Consider the following 17,376-nt stretch of genomic DNA (forward strand, 5'->3'; position numbering starts at 1 on the left):
AATTTTTTTAAACCAGGTAGGTCAATTGAGAACCAGTTTTCATTTTTTCTGACGACCTCTGTCATAAATAAAGTGCAGAACAGTGAGCTATGCAAAACCACATTGAGGTAGTTGTCAAATTGCCAACCTATCAAATAAATATTTGTAAATGGGATAGTATGCATTTATCAAAAGGAATGTAAGAAGTATGACCATTATGCAGTAAATCCAAGATGTAATCCTGCGTGAGGATTTGAATATAACGCTCAGTCTCCCTCCTCAAGGGGAGAAAGTGGTTCTATTACTGCCTCAAAGAGAAAAGCTTGTTGCTTGGATTGCTAAAATCTTTCACTATATTCCGGATGTGGGTACAGCACCACTTCCTGTAGATGGACTGCATCCCCCTTCAGCTGAATTCCTATAGTTAGTGAGCCAACCCTGTGCTTTACCTTGTTTTGTTTATACAGACAGACATCATCGACCACAGCTTTGCAGTGGAGTGGATGCAGGACTTTGAGGTTTTTCAGGATGCTCTGAACCAGGAAACCTCATATGTCAGTAATCTGTCCCGCTCCATGAGCCTGGTGCTGGATGAGTTCTACAATAACCTGAGGGTAAGGGGTGATCACACTAGGGATCAGATGACAAAATGAGCTGAATCCTAAAGTTTGTGAAGTACAATCAAGACCATATATAGTGCTGTGCAAAAGTTTTAGACAGATTTACTGTGCCCAGAGTGTCCTGCTGAGGGACACTACAACATTCTGTAGCAATCGGACATTTAAATCCATCAACTCTGGTGACTGGACAACATGCTGTATCATCAGAGCTATTGAAAAAATGTGTATCCAACTTAGTTTAATAATAACATAGTATTGTTGTTAACAATAATAATTTCAGTTCAGTTTTGATGCCAGCCCCAAAAAAGAACATGACCCATTTTGTTCTACCAATATAAAAATAGTATAATAATAATGTATTTGTATAGCACTTTCAGGCCAGTTTTATTTAAGTGCTTTACAATATCAAATAGTTTGTGGTGTTGTCATGTTTGTGCAGACAGATTATTGTGAACACCATAACGCAATACCAATACATACTATACTACTCACATTTATTGAAGGAGTGGGTATGGTTTTTATTTTATTTTTTTTTACTATTGTTGGGAGTATGCCAAATTGATGCAAGGAGTGTGTAAATGCTGGAGGGAGCGGCATACGTCTTACTAATTGTTTAATTTTAGTTTAACCAATGTTTTGTTGGCATACCGAGCTGTTTTGTTATGGGGTACTTTTCAGACTGTACTGATTTGGGTTATTTTGCGGATTTTAACCGTGAGAAAACTGCCAAACTACTCAAGAATACTCATAAGTATCAAATTTAACAAACATATACACAGTTATGTCCATTGACTTGCAATTATATGACATAACCAAAAATTTGTACCTGTTCCTTTAATAAATGTGAGTAATGTAGATACTTCATATTTACACCACAGCTAACATCTGGTCAGTATTTCAATTGATTAAATTTTGGGTGGGTTTTCTGCACTGAAGTGGTTTCTTATGTAAACTCAGAGGTGAGTGACTGTGCAGGTATTTGTGTCGTACTTTTGAGGTATTTTTTTGCACAGTGGTGTATATACACACCACCTGTCTTTGTCTGCCTGGGTGGTTCCATGATGTGGTTGATGTGAGAATGCACAGTACCAGCGCTTGTTTGCACACCTAACCCGACCTGACCTCACCTGTAAAATGTCAGTGTGTCCAGCTCAGCTGCCTCTTGTTTTGTTTTACATTGCTGTACTAAATGTGTACATGAATGTTCAGGAACCATGCCCGACACGGCAAACATTGGCATAATCCGATGCAGTCGGGAGGAAAAGAGGTGTGGTCAGCAGTGTCACAATGCATCCATATTACCTCGTCCACACCTGCACGATGGCATCCAAAGCGTATGTAGACAACAGGTAGATGACATAGACTCAGAGCTCTTAAGCTGAGATATGCTCAAGGAGTTATTTTCCACCAAATCTTGTCTTGCAGGTCATTTTGGTGGAATGTCATGCATTAGCATAAGAGCGTGACAACATATTGAGTCTCACGGAGAGTGTGTGAGACCTGACAGGACCATTTTAAAGTGTGAATCTCACTCTGAATGAGTGAGACTTGAGAGCTCTGCAGACTGCTGTCAGACGGCCATAAAAGGCATTGCAGAATGTCCGATGTCCAAACGCGGGACTGGAGCGCTGTGTTCCTCACGCACATGTGCACGCAAGCCCACGTGCGCTCTATGCACACGCGTGGGGCTGCAATTATCACTCAGCCGTGTGTGTGTGTGTGTGTGTGTGTGAGCGAGCATATATGAGCTGAAAGTTTGCTGGCATTGGGCCATGCTGTCCCCTGCGTCCTACGGAGCCTTTCCAGTGAACTTTAATTTCCTTTTTGCTCACTTCAGGAGCACAACGCAACTATGGACACCACGATGGTTGAATTATCACATGGGATTTCATTTTTATTTTTGGTGAGAGGATTTTATCCACAGTCTGCCTGTTTCGGCTCCACATCCACACTGTGAAACACTCCTGGACCGATGCTGGAGGTGAGATTCATGTGTATTAATGCTGTCATGGCCTGGCAAAAAAGCTCCACATCATATCTCCAACAGAGTTAGAAGATGATAATTTATTACAGCGTGAGATCCGTTCAGCTCTGAGCCTGGCGCGTGCATTGATGCATTACTGCGCACCACGGAGAGGCACAGCTGCCCGTGTTATATACAGATATGATGGCGATAATAGCCACATTATTTAAGTCGCCCATGGGAAGGAATGGACAAATATCTGTACTGTAAGGTCTGTTGTGCGTACAGCAGTAATGCATGGTGCTTTTGGTTGGATAGCCGCTGTTCACATTCACTGTACATGATAATTCACAATTACTATCATGATGAAGCGTGCCACATACATTTCAACAGTTCCTTTGCGCTCGAGGGGCATACCGTGCCAGATCCATCTCGAGGTTCCCTCGTATGCACTCAGTTTGTTGTGGATCCCGTTTTGCCGCCATCATAATATGTAAATTGTGGTCAGATGGTGCTCAGATTGCACATGGACTACCGTCGGATAGGTGTCCCATCCCGAGGGTGCCTGGAGGGTTTTGAACATGTGCAGCACACTTGGGGCTGACGGCCGATTTTGACCAACTGTGTGGACTTCCGCAGATGGCTGTCAGAACGTTTTGGAACTGAAATCTGACACTTTTCGAATGTGCGCCGATTCGTAATTGTGACGCCATTCTGCGTGATTCTGACTATGTGTGACAGGGGTATAAGAATTTGGACTCTGGGACATTTTCATTTGTGTTACTAATGTTAGCAAGCAAAGGGCCCTTCGGTGACATGGTTTTTTTTTTTAAGCACATTTAAATATTATTATTTAAAAAAATATGCAAATAAATTTGTAAAATAGGTTCAGCAGTCACACAGTGGAATTGAATCTCCCTATTAAATATTTGCATGGAAATGTCAGCTGTAGTGATTCAAAACAATAAGAGTAAATGTGCGTGTACAGTGCATCCAGACAGTATTCACTTTTTCAACATTTTTTTTAATGTTACAACCTTATTCCAAAATGGATTAAATTAATTGTTTCCTCAAAATTCTATAGACAGTACCCCATAATGACAATGTGAAATTTTTTTTTTTTTTTTTAGATTTTTGCAAATTTATATAAAAATAAAAAATAAACTTAAAAAAATCACATGTTCATAAGTAGGGATGGGTATTGATAAGATTTTATCTATTGATGCCATTGTCGATTCTGCTTATCGATCCAATTCCTTATCGATACCTCTTGTGAATTTTGTACTAAAAGTAGGCTTTACAGGTTTTCTATGTATTTCATTGAGTCTTAAAGTAAATAAATATGAAATTGGTCACTGTATCCTTGATCTCTGGACATAAATAAAAATAAACAAAACGGTGTTTCGCTTTGAATTAATTAATTCTGACTGGACTCTATCGTTCTAACTTGACTCGGCAGAGAGCTGCGCAGCGTTTGGAGCTGTGTAAACAGAACGGAGGACGATTCTTGTTTCTTTCTCGCAACAAGACAGGAGTCCCAGTTAGTAACTTTAATCAGCACAAAAGTGACTCACGATTTCACATATTCAGGGATGAAAGTAGTGATAAAAAAAGCTGAAACCCAAAATTACCCCCCAACACCACGTGCACGAAAATGTTTGAATTCTAGAAGCTCTGAAATGCTATCTGGGACTATTCCAGACAATAAACTGGAGTGAGTGCAGCATCCATTTAGGTGAGAAAAAAAAAAAAACAACTTTCCTTATTCAAATTCATTCCAGTAGTATTCTGCTCTTACTAGGATGCAGCAGTTTTCTAGCTTGGCAGATAGTTCTGGAGGAAATCACTGAAGAAATTAACACATTGAAAATGTGGTTTGACCAAAACAAACTGTCATTAAACTTAAATAAGACAGGGATGAAATGGAGGTGTAAGAGTCACTAGGTGTTCACAGGAAACACTTATTTATTTCTGTATGTATGTATGTATGCATTTATGTATGTTCATTGTAAGTTGGTTTTATATTTTCTGTTGTGCTTTTATTCAGGTTCTTTTTCTCTTTCTCTAAAATTGTATATAATCATTAGTTTAGTTATTATTACTATTATTGTTGTGCTTGCTATTATTATTAATATATAAACAAAAATCAGTTTAAAAAATATTACATTTTGTAATACATTTGACTCTTTTACGACAACAATCGCTTGACAGCTGCAACTGCTTAATGTTAACTTTAACATGGAAAATGCCGTAGACATGCTAACGTGTTAGCATCAGTCCTGTTTTTAAGTTATAAAATACATCTATCAGCTGTTTCAGAAGACCATAACAGGTCATAAAAAAGGTAAATAATACTCACAGCCATATGCTCTTTAGGGTTTTAGCGGGGGAAAGTGAAATAAAAAAATTAATCAACGAAGCAATGATTGAAGCACTGCTTCAGTCTGCAAATCACTGCGTTGATTGGTTCAAGGTTCAAAGCAAAGCTGCGCTGCAGAAAAGTTGATTATAGACCCGCTGCAGGGTCTGTAATCAATGTAGAGAAATTCTAATTTTCCTGACAAACACCCCCAAAAACAATGGCCACCCTGAAGGACCGATAAGGGAATCGTTAAGTAAAAAGGTTATTGATGTCGGTGGATCGAATCATTTCTTAACGATACCTGAAAGGAACCGGTTCTTGATACCCATCCCTATTCAAAGTATTCACAGCCTTTGCCATTAAGCTCAGAATTGAGCACCTGTGTCCACTGATCATCATTGAGATGTTTCTACAGCTTAATTGGAGTCCACCTGCGGTAAATTCAGTTGATTGGACATGATATGGAAAGGCACACACCTGTCTGCATATGAGGTGTGCATGTTAGAGCACAAACCAAGCATGAAGTCAAAGGAATTGTCTGTAGACCTCCGAGACAGGATTGTTTTGAGGCAGAAATCTGGAGAAGGGTACAGAAACATTTCTGCTGCTTTGAAGGTCTGACCGAAGTTCAGATCCACCACGACTCTTCCTAGAGCTGGCCGCCCGTCTAAACTGAGTGATCAAGGGGAGAAAGGCCTTAGTCAGGAAGGTGACCAAGAACCTGATGTTCACTCTGTCAGAGCTCCAGCATTCCTCTGTGAAGAGAGGAGACCCTTCCAGAGGGACAACCATCTGTGCAGCAATCTACCAATCAAGCCTGTATGTTAAAGTGGCCAGACGGAAGCCACTCCTTACTAAAAGGCACATGGCAGCCCACCTGTAGTTTGCCAAAAGGCACCTGAAGGACTCTCAGACCATAAGAAACAAAATTCTCTGGTGTGACGAGACAAAGATTGAATTCTGAATGGCAGGCATCATGTTTGGAGGAATCTACAGTGATGCATGGTGGTGGCAGCATCATGCTGTGGGGATGTTTTTCAGGAACAAGAACTGGGAGACTAGTCAGGATGAGGGAAAGATGAACGCAGCAATGTACAGCGACATCCTGGATGAAAACCTGCACCAGAGCGCGCTTGATCTCAGACTGTGACGACGGTTCATCTTTCAGCAGGACAGTGCCCCTAAGCAGACAGCCAAGATATCAAAGGAGTGGCCAGACAGAAGCCACTCCTTAGTAAAAGGCACATGGAAGCCCACCTGGAGTTTGCCAGAAGGCACCTGAAAGACTCTCAGACCATGAGAAACAAAATTCTTTGGCCTGATGAGACAAAGATTGAACTCTTTGGTGTGAAGACTAGGTGTCATATTTGGAGGAAACCAGACACCGCTCATCACCTAGGCAATACCATCCCTACAGTGAAGTATGGTGGTGGCAGCATCATGCTGTGGGGATGTTTTTCGGTGGCAGGAACTGGTAAACTAGTCGGGTTGAGAGGAAGGATGAATGCAGCAATGTACAGAGACATCTTAATGAAAACCTGCTCCAAGACCGCTCTTTGCATCAGAGTGTGGTGACATTTCATCTTTCAGCAGAACAGTGAGCTTAAGCACACAGCCAAGATATCAAAGAAGTGGCTTCAGGACAACTCTGAATGTCCTTGAGTGGTCCAGCCAGAGCCCAGACCTGAATCTGATTGAACATCACCGGAGAGATCTGAAAATGGCTGTACACTGATGCTCCCCATCCAACCTGATGGAGATTGAGAGGTGCTGGAAAGAAGAATGGACAAAACTGCCCAAAGATAGGTGCACCAAACTTGTGGCATCATGTTCAAGAAGACTTGAGGCTGGAATTGCTGCCAAAGGTGCATCAACAAAGTATTGAGCAAAGGGAGTGAATACTTACGTACGTGTGACTTCTTAGTTTTTTATTTTTTATGAATTTGCAAAAAAAAAAAAAAAAAAAAAAAATTTTCATGTTGTCATTATGGGGTGTTGGGAGTAGAATTTTGAGGGGAAAGTAATTTACTGTATTTTGGAATAAGGCTATAACATAAAATGTGGAAAAAGTGAAGCACTGTGAATACTTTCAGGATGGACTGTATACAACTATTTTCTCCTTTGAATTCAACAGCTCATGTACAAAAAGTAAGCAAAGTATGTGCATTAATGTGTGCATAGGCACCATTTGTTGGCGGGTAAATGCAAAATTTTAAGTTGATGTAGAAACCTTCAGAAATGAGCATGGCATTTCGATCTCATTACTAATCCGGTCTCGTTACTAATCAGGACCCGTGCAGTTCCCCTGGGCAGTAGATGCTTTGGTGCACAGTACCAGTGACTGCTCCTCCACATGAGTGTCATGTGATTTACTACTTTAGTTTTTATTTTTATTGGTAATAATCCTCTCATTAGCTTTACTTGTATGAAAGCACTTTGGGTCAATCTTCCATTATACCACAACATAAATAAAGCAGAATCCTGCAGATCCCGGTAGAGGAGTGAACCTGGCAGTTATCCAAGACATAATGAATAGAAATCAAGCCCAGCAGGTCAGTGTTACATTATACATGCAGCTTGAACCAGATGGAAGAATTCAAGGTTGAATCTGATCCAGTAATGAACGCAGATTCTTTGTAAAGTTCAACTTTCTGTTCACAGGTGGTGGGCATGTCTGCAGTGACGGGCAGCGGATTGGACAAGCTTTTCACAGAGGTGGATGCTGCTGCCAAAGAGTATGAGATGTGAGTTGGCTGGTGGGTGTGGCCGCAAAAGTGCAGTTATCATTTTTGCCCTTCAGCCTGTAAAGCCTGGGTCCCACCGAATAATGAAGGATGAGGAAGGAGCCACGCAGCATGTTTTCTTTGACACGAGAGGGTTTCTTCAACTATCGTGGGAGTTTCATGACTCTGAGTGGCTCTCGGAGGCATTATCTTCAGTTAACGAGGCTCCTCTCTGAGCGTGGCACTAATTTCAAGAACTTCAAAATTTAGCAACAACAGCGTGACTTAGAGGCATTTGCGTGGTGCTTACGAGTCTGCTAAAAGCCCATTATCCGTGCGCCTGGCACCTTCGCATGACCTGAGAGGCTATTTTTGGAGCGGCTCTCCTCTTGCGCACACAATTCCACCTGCTCTGTGCGCTGGATTCTATATAAAATAATTATTTTGTAGCGGATTAATCATTTTCTGTCAAACCTTGGATGCTGAAAACACCTCTAAACACTTCTGGAATTAATGGATCACATGAGCTCTGCTGTGTGTGCGCACTGAGGCAGTGACTCATCATCATGCTTCAAACAAGCATTTAGGCAGAACGCCAGCTCACAAAAGAGTGATATTTCAGTCAATATTGGACAAACACAAAGTTAAAATTTGGGTGATTGCATGAAAGTGGATGTGTGTTTAAAGCCATGGAAGATAACTCCAGTGGAGCAGCTAAGAGCAGAAGCTGTGCGGCAACACAGGTGGAGAGCGCAGAAAAGACTGATTTTGAAGACATAACACAAAGTTAAAAGTTGTATCATGATAACTTGTAAGCTGCGGAAGAAATAAAGAAATATATATATATTTTGAAAATGATCCACAGGTGTATATAATTAAAGTGGCCACCTTATTCTGTATGCAGAACGGCACAGCGCGCAAAAGAGCGCTTTTGCAGAAATAAACAGATGAACACAAAGTTAAAAGTGGAATCATGTTATAAAAATGACTGTTTAAAGCCAGGGGAAAAATGAAGCCAGCAAGCCACGGATGGAAAGGAAGCCACTTAGAAAGAGCACAGAGGCGGCTGTCCATGAAAGGACAACAGCGGCGCGCGCGCAAAAGAGCGATTTTGCAGAAATAAACAGACAAACATAAAGTTTTGTGTGTTTAAAGCCGCAGAAGAAAAGCCAGAGAGCCACGGAGCCAGCAAGGAGCACAGAGGCGGCTCTCCAGGAACCCGTGGTTCAGGTCTAGCTGGTCTGGTGCATTACAGGTGGACAGCAGCCTGGTGCACAGCGCACAACTGCGGAACTGTGTTGGAGTGTCTATTTTTGGACTGCGTTTTTTAAAAAAAAGGGACATCTTTAAATGCTACTGTGAATCTGTGAATTGAAAACCCACACTTTGAAGGGACCAGATGTGGGAGGGCTGGAGGTTTGGACCAAACTCATGCCTAAACGTGCGCCAACATGGCGTTATCATGGCGCTTTCATGGCACTACGTGGCTTAGTGTGGCTGATGCGAGCCATTCGAGGCTGTAATGACAGGTCAGTCGAGGCTCACTAGAGGCTGCTACGTGGTACATGCTGGGTACAGAGAGGCACATAGAGGCACCTTCATAGTAGATACGTGATAGATGAAAACGTGGGTCATTCTTCAAATAATCGTGACACACCCATGCGTGGCTCCTTCATCCTTCATTATTCGGTGGGACCCAGGCTTAATAGGCTGAAAACATTTTGTCATTTGGTGGGCTGGCGGGTGGTTAGCATTAATAATTGGATTGTTAAAGTGCTTACTCTGGAATGGAGAGGCCTAGACTGGTTTAGGTTAAGATTTAATATGACACATTTATTCGTGCCTGGTAATCTTCATATATGTTCCATATACTGTTTGTATATTATATACTTATTCCTAGCTATTCTTACTTTCTATTTTTTCCTAGCTATTAATAATTTTCTGTACTTTTCTGATATTACGATAACTACATATAATAATAGTCCTATAATATAATATATTTTTACCCTGTCCCTCATACATAAGTTACTATATATGATAGCTACTTTTAATATAGGGCGGTCACTAGCCCTAAACACCAAGGTGATGGACTCATACCCTAGTTCCTTAAACAAGGGTTTAAATATCATGATGGCTACGTATAAGAGGGGGCAGTCACTAGCCCGGCAAACCAAGGTGATGGACTCATACCCTAGTCCCTTAAAGAAGGGTATACCTCTTATTTCCAACTCGTCCTGTACTTATGACGTTACATCCCCAAACCCTACCTTGGTAGGACGGGATGTGACTGATGCTATACAGGACATTAGAGTTGGTAAATGTGGTAGTAGTAAATGTAAAACTTGCAAATACATAGTAGAAGGAAATAACTTCAGGAGTAACACCACAGGTAGACAATACAAGGTTAGCTCACGTGAAACAAAAATGACATGCAACACAAAAATATAATTTACTTGATTAGCTGCAAAAAATGTGGTATCCAATATGTAGGAGAAACTAGCTAAACCCTTAGGAGCAGAATGAGCAACCAGTGGCGGCTGGTGAAAAACAGTCTTGGTGGGGCTGCTGTGCCAATAGATTCCCTTGCCTTGTCCGGTACAGGCATTCAAGTGAACAGTCGGAAAATTACTACAATTCCACAATAATCATTTCATGTCCTTCTCAAAATCAGCAGTTTTACAGATAAAGTTAACTACAGCTATATTAGGCCCCATTTCTACTTTGGAAAGGAACAGTATCAAATACAACACTCAAGTTCTTGAGCAAAGAACATTTCACCATTTGACACCAATTACACACATAGTACACCAAACTGTACTGCACTGCCATTATCTTCAGACAACCAGATCCTGGGGTTCACAATGACACCCCCTTAACAAAATAGAAAATATCACCAAAATTACACTCTTTCAAAATATGGAAAAATTCTTCAATTGACAAAAGAACATTATGTACATACTACAATGGTCACACCACTGAGAGAGAGAGAGAGTGTTCGTGTGTGTGAGAGTGAGAGAGCGTGTGAGAGAGAGAGAGAGAGTGAGAGAGCGTGTGAGAGTGAGAGAGCGTGTGAGAGTGAGAGAGCGTGTGTGTGTGTGTGTGTGTGTGTGTGTGTGTGTGTGTGTGAGAGAGAGAGAGAGAGAGCGAGAGAAAATTAAGGTAATATTTTGCATGAACATTACTGAGTGGAATGGAGGCAAACTAAAGAAGCTTGAAAAACTTAAATTAAATAACTTTAACTAATAACACCAAAACCTTTAAATTAAACTGGTTAAAATTAACAGTGTAGAGGACAAAGCAAATTAAGTATACAAAACCACTTCATTAAATGCGTTGCTAAACTTGGGTTTGTTTTACTATAAGTGTCTTGTGTGTACTCAGTGGCTAAAAAACATGCAAATTGCTATTTTAGGGTTTTGTTTTGTTTTTAAACTGAGCAAATCATTTGTTTTAGACTGTGGAATACTCCAAAGAATATTTCACTTCTGTGAACTGATCCTCATAACGTGTAAAGTGAAATCAAAATACCAGCATGGCTGCAGCTTTGAACACTGTTACAAACAGCCCCGGCCTCCCCTATTACCATTATAACTGGTCTGCTGTCCCAATAAAGATCACAGCTTTGACCCCTAAAACAAACAAAAAAAACATCACTCATTCGTTTTATCTTCAATTTTCATCCTCGTTTCCACACCAGGAGCAACATTCAGGAATAAATCCGAGCAGCTTGTCAGCTCACCTGAGCTGAAGTGGATCCAGAGGAGTCAGTCCACAGCTGGCACAGGTGGATGCGCTCCTTTCCACCCCGCAGTAAAGAGTGCAGATCAGCAGCCTCCGTGACGTGTGCGCGCTGACCGTGTGAATGAAGCCTGACACGGTTTATAACGAGTCAGACAAACGTCTCTCCTCCAACCGGGATGCGCAGTTGTCATTAAACCACGAGAAAGATCTGATGTGTGCACCTCCATGTGCCTCCAAAACGATCCCCGCGAAACTTTGGTGTCATTGATTTGATTAGTTTTTTCCCGTTTTAAACCTCCGAAGAGTTCTTCAACTTACTCCAGCAAAACACACGGAGACAAAATAAAAATAAATAAATATAACCCAAACGTCGTCGTCGCTCTTCCTGACTGACTGACAGCAGCAGCTGCAGTGTCATGTATATCACTGACTGTAATCTAACATTCCCGCATTTTTGTAGCAAGGGCTAAAATTCCGGCGCCCCAAAGCCATTAATTTTGGCAATGTTGATTTGCTAAATATTTATTAATTTTCCCTAGCAACTACATACAATTGGTTATTTCGCTGCACTTCAAGGGCGCTTTGAATGACCGCCCAAGACGAGGAATGATACGTTCTCTGCTTCTGTCGGTGGACATGCACTGTTGAATGAGAGTCAGTTGGACATGTAGGCACATACTATTAAGTAAAACTGACATTGATAATACTTCTTAAATATATATATATATTATGACTTTTCCCCTCCACATCTAGGAGGGCAGCGCCCCCTATGGGCCAATCGCCACTGTGAGCAACCATAGACAGAGGCTTAATAAAATGTGTAATTTATTTTTATACCAACACTTTTGCTCATATGGTCATAATGTAGATGACATAGAGGTTATGCCTGTAGAGGAAGTTTTTTTGGAAGAGGGTGAATGCTTTAGTTTAGCCTCTGAACGATTACAAAGGGAGGAATACTGGTACAAAGAACAAGCCACAATTTATCCATATGGGCTTAATGACAGTGTCAAAAACTACGTAATGTTTCTAAAAAAGATATGGAAAATATTGTCATATGAACATTTTTTAACAAAAAACAACGTAAGTTCAAAAAACCATCAGGTAGGCGCAACAGACAACATGCAACTACAAAGATAGATTTAGAACTTAGATTAAATCAAATCAATTTTATTTATATAGTGCCAAATCACAACAAACAGTTGCCCCAAGGCGCTTTATATTGTAAGGCAAGGCCATACAATAATTACGGAAAAACCCCAACGGTCAAAACGACCCCCTGTGAGCAAGCACTTGGCAACAGTGGGAAGGAAAAACTCCCTTTTAACAGGAAGAAACCTCCAGCAGAACCAGGCTCAGGGAGGGGCAGTCTTCTGCTGGGACTGGTTGGGGCTGAGGGAGAGAACCAGGAAAAAGACATGCTGTGGAGGGGAGCAGAGATCAATCACTAATGATTAAATGCAGAGTGGTGCATACAGAGCAAAAAGAGAAAGAAACACTCAGTGCATCATGGGAACCCCCCAGCAGTCTAAGTATATAGCAGCATAACTAAGGGATGGTTCAGGGTCACCTGATCCAGCCCTAACTATAAGCTTTAGCAAAAGGAAAGTTTTAAGCCTAATCTTAAAAGTAGAGAGGGTGTCTGTCTCCCTGATCTGAATTGGGACCTGGTTCCACAGGAGAGGAGCCTGAAAGCTGAAGGCTCTGCCTCCCATTCTACTCTTACAAACCCTAGGAACTACAAGTAAGCCTGCAGTCTGAAAGCGAAGCGCTCTATTGGGGTGATATGGTACTATGAGGTCCCTAAGATAAGATGGGACCTGATTATTCAAAACCTTATAAGTAAGAAGAAGAATTTTAAATTCTGTTCTAGAATTAACAGGAAGCCAATGAAGAGAGGCCAATATGGGTGAGATATGCTCTCTCCTTCTAGTCCCTGTCAGTACTCTAGCTGCAGCATTTTGAATTAACTGAAGGCTTTTCAGGGAACTTTTAGGACAACCTGATAATAATGAATTACAATAGTCCAGCCTAGAGGAAATAAATGCATGAATTAGTTTTTCAGCATCACTCTGAGACAAGACCTTTCTAATTTTAGAGATATTGCGCAAATGCAAAACAGCAGTCCTACATATTTGTTTAATATGCGCATTGAATGACATGTTTCTAAGATTTGTGGGGCCAAGTACAATAACTTCAGTTTTATCTGAGTTTTAAAGCAGGAAATTAGAGGTCATCCATGTCTTTATGTCTGTAAGACAATCCTGCAGTTTAGCTAATTGGTGTGTGTCCTCTGGCTTTATGGATAGATAAAGCTGGGTATCATCTGCGTAACAATGAAAATTTAAGCAATGCCGTCTAATAATACTGCCTAAGGGAAACATGTATAAAGTGAATAAAATTGGTCCTAGCACAGAACCTTGTGGAACTCCATAATTAACCTTAGTCTGTGAAGAAGATTCCCCATTTACATGAACAAATTGTAATCTATTAGATAAATATGATTCAAACCACCACAGCGCAGTGCCTTTAATACCTATGGCATGCTCTAATCTCTGTAATAAAATGTTATGGTCAACAGTATCAAAAGCAGCACTGAGGTCTAACAGAACAAGCACAGAAATGAGTCCACTGTCTGAGGCCATAAGATCATTTGTAACCTTCACTATTGCTGTTTCTGTACTATGATGAATTCTAAAACCTGACTGAAACTCTTCAAATAGACCATTCCTCTGCAGATGATCAGTTAGCTGTTTTACAACTACCCTTTCAAGAAGTTTTGAGAGAAAAGGAAGGTTGGAGATTGGCCTATAATTAGCTAAGATAGCTGGGTCAAGTGATGGCTTTTTAAGTAATGGTTTAATTACTGCCACCTTAAAAGCCTGTGGTACATAGCCAACTAATAAAGATAGATTGATCATATTTAAGATCGAAGCATTAATTAATGGTAGAGCTTCCTTGAGCAGCCTGGTAGGAATGGGATCTAATAGACATGTTGATGGTTTGGAGGAAGTAACTAATGAAAATACCTCAGACAGAACAATCGGAGAGAAAGAGTCTAACCAAATACCGGCATCACTGAAAGCAGCCAAAGATAACAATACGTCTTTGGGATGGTTATGAGTAATTTTTTCTCTAATAGTTAAAATTTTATTAGCAAAGAAAGTCATGAAGTCATTACTAGTTAAAGTTAAAGGAATACTCAGCTCAATAGAGCTCTGACTCTTTGTCAGCCTGGCTACAGTGCTGAAAAGAAACCTGGGGTTGTTCTTATTTTCTTCAATTAGTGATGAGTAGTAAGATGTCCTAGCTTTACAGAGGGCTTTTTTATAGAGCAACAGACTCTTTTTCCAGGCTAAGTGAAGATCTTCTAAATTAGTGAGACGCCATTTCCTCTCCAACTTACGGGTTATCTGCTTTAAGCTGCGAGTTTGTGAGTTATACCATGGAGTCAGGCACTTCTGATTTAAGGCTCTCTTTTTCAGAGGAGTTACAGCATCCAAAGTTGTCTTCAATGAGGATGTAAAACTATTGACGAGATACTCGAGATATCTCACAGAGTTTAGGTAGCTACTCTGCCCCTTGTTGGTATATGGCATTAGAGAACATAAAGAAGGAATCATATCCTTAAACCTAGTTACAGCGCTTTCTGAAAGACTTGTGTAATGAAACTTATTCCCCACTGCTGGGTAGTCCATCAGAGTAAATGTAAATGTTATTAAGAAATGGTCAGACAGAAGGGCGCTTTAAGGGAATACTGTTAAGTCTTCAATTTCCATACCATAAGTCAGAACAAGATCTAAGATATGATTAAAGTGGTGGGTGGACTCATTTACATTTTGAGCAAAGCCAATTGAGTCTAATAATAGATTAAATGCAGTGTTGAGGCTGTCATTCTCAGCATCTTTGTGGATGTTAAAATCGCCCACTATAATTATCTTATCTGAGCTAAGCACTAAGTCAGACAAAAGGTCTGAAAATTCACAGAGAAACTCACAGTAACGACCAGGTGGACGATAGATAATAACAAATAAAACTGGTTTTTGGGACTTCCAGTTTAGATGGACAAGACTAAGTCAAGCTTTCAAATGAATTAAAGCTCTGTCTGGGTTTTTGATTAATTAATAAGCTGGAATGGAAGATTTCTGCTAATCCTCCGCCTCGGCCCATGCTAGGAGCGTTCTGGCAGTTAGTGTGACTCGGGGGTGTTGACTCATTTAAACTAACATATTCATCCTGCTGTAACCAGGTTTCTGTAAGGCAGAATAAATCAATATGTTAAAAGAAAATATTAAAAGAACTAATTAACAATTACAATAAACCTGTGTTAGCACATGAACTTATCACATTATTTTTTTCGGTTTTACAACGAAAACTTGGCATCCTAACAGCTTTAGCTAATATTATACTTTCAGAACAAAGATTGCCTAACTATATTCCACTTGTCATAAAAGATTTAGCTAACTTTAGGTTAGATTTACAAAAAATAGAAAAACTACAATAACTAAAGATGATAACAAATCTTTCTTGAAAATTCCTTTTCACAACAAAGGCATTGAAATGATCAAACTATCACAGATTCTACATAGCAAACCAATCCAAAAAACTATACCAAATTTCATCAATGATAAAACCACCCCTGTTATTAGCTATTCATATACTAAATCTATAGCTGGTAAAGTTTTTAATTTCAAACAAACCAAAAAATTTAGACTTTGAATTAGGTACTACAAACCTTAGCTGTGATTGCGACTCATCTAATTTCAAATACGAGCCAACAGGACATATAATAACCGGTAATCTCGGAATAATTGAGAACAGGAAGCTTAGAAAATTACTTAGTAAAGGACCATCATTTACAGAACAAAATAATATTAACTGGGACACAAACCTCATAATAGTTAAAAAAAGCCATTAAGGATTACAAAAAATGTTGGGCTAAAAAAGAAAAAGTAGATACTAGAACATTGGATGAATGGGAAGGTCGAGTATTAGAAACAGTTCAAATTAAGATAGATAGACTTAGGAAAAATCCATATAAAAAAACATGTACTGTCAGACAAGGTTTGCCTAGAATACCTAAATAACTTTCAAAGACATTTTGTTTTAGTACCAGCAGATAAAGCCAGCAACAATATCCTAATAATTTGCAAAAAATATTACTTGGATGTAGTTTTAAAGCAACTCAACACTAGTGATGGGACTAAGCCACAAACATATGTCTTATAATAGTCACACAGAAGATATTGTTACAAAACACCAAGAATTTATGACTAAATATAACATTAAAATTACTAACGATATGAAACAATTACCATCCTTCTACTGGCCTCCCAAAATGCATAAAAATCCAATAGGTAGTAGATTTATAGCGGCCTCTAATGCATGTACTACTAAACCATTATCCCAACTACTACCTCTAGCCTTAAATTAGTTACAAAACATTTCAAGCAATACTGCCAAGGCATAGCTCATAACACTGGAGTTACTGTAATTGCTTTTGAATTATCAATAATGCTACAGAGGATTTAAATAAACTAAAAAAAGTTAAACAAAACTAAAGTAGCTACACATTTTGATAGTTTTGATTTTTCCACCCTGTACACTAACATCTGACATGACCAACTTAGATATAATATCAGTGAACTAGTCAGGGAAGCTTTTAGAATTAGAGGTTCTAAATATATCGTTATTAGAAATGATAGCACAACATATTGGTCTAACACAGTATCATAATATAACAGGAAAATATGATTGAGCATATAGAATTCCTTGTAGACAATATCTATATAGAGGTTGGCAACAGAATTTTCAAACAAATAGGGATACCTATGGTAACAGATTGTGCTCCACTTTTAGCTAATCTTTTCCTTTTTTATTATGAATACAAATTTATGAAAGATGAACTTAAAATTAATAGCAAGTCGGCAAAAACCTTTAATAATACCTTCCGTTACATTGATGACCTACTTACTTTAAATAACCCTT

The 17,376-nt window shown here is 39.6% G+C and overlaps 1 protein-coding gene across 2 annotated transcripts in view; it reads left to right on the forward strand.

Annotated features, from left to right (window-relative positions):
* Positions 1-17,376, forward strand: part of gpn1 (GPN-loop GTPase 1) — a 61,667-nt gene that overhangs the window by 22,479 nt on the left and 21,812 nt on the right. For both annotated transcript variants that reach the window (XM_034184932.1, XM_034184939.1), the window contains exons 8-9: positions 447-593; positions 7,586-7,668. In XM_034184932.1, the coding sequence (XP_034040823.1) occupies positions 447-593; positions 7,586-7,668 (230 nt within the window). The remainder of the gene's footprint in view (positions 1-446; positions 594-7,585; positions 7,669-17,376) is intronic.

The sequence above is a fragment of the Thalassophryne amazonica genome, chromosome 2, assembly GCF_902500255.1.
Source record: "Thalassophryne amazonica chromosome 2, fThaAma1.1, whole genome shotgun sequence".
Taxonomy (NCBI): Eukaryota; Metazoa; Chordata; class Actinopteri; order Batrachoidiformes; family Batrachoididae; genus Thalassophryne; species Thalassophryne amazonica.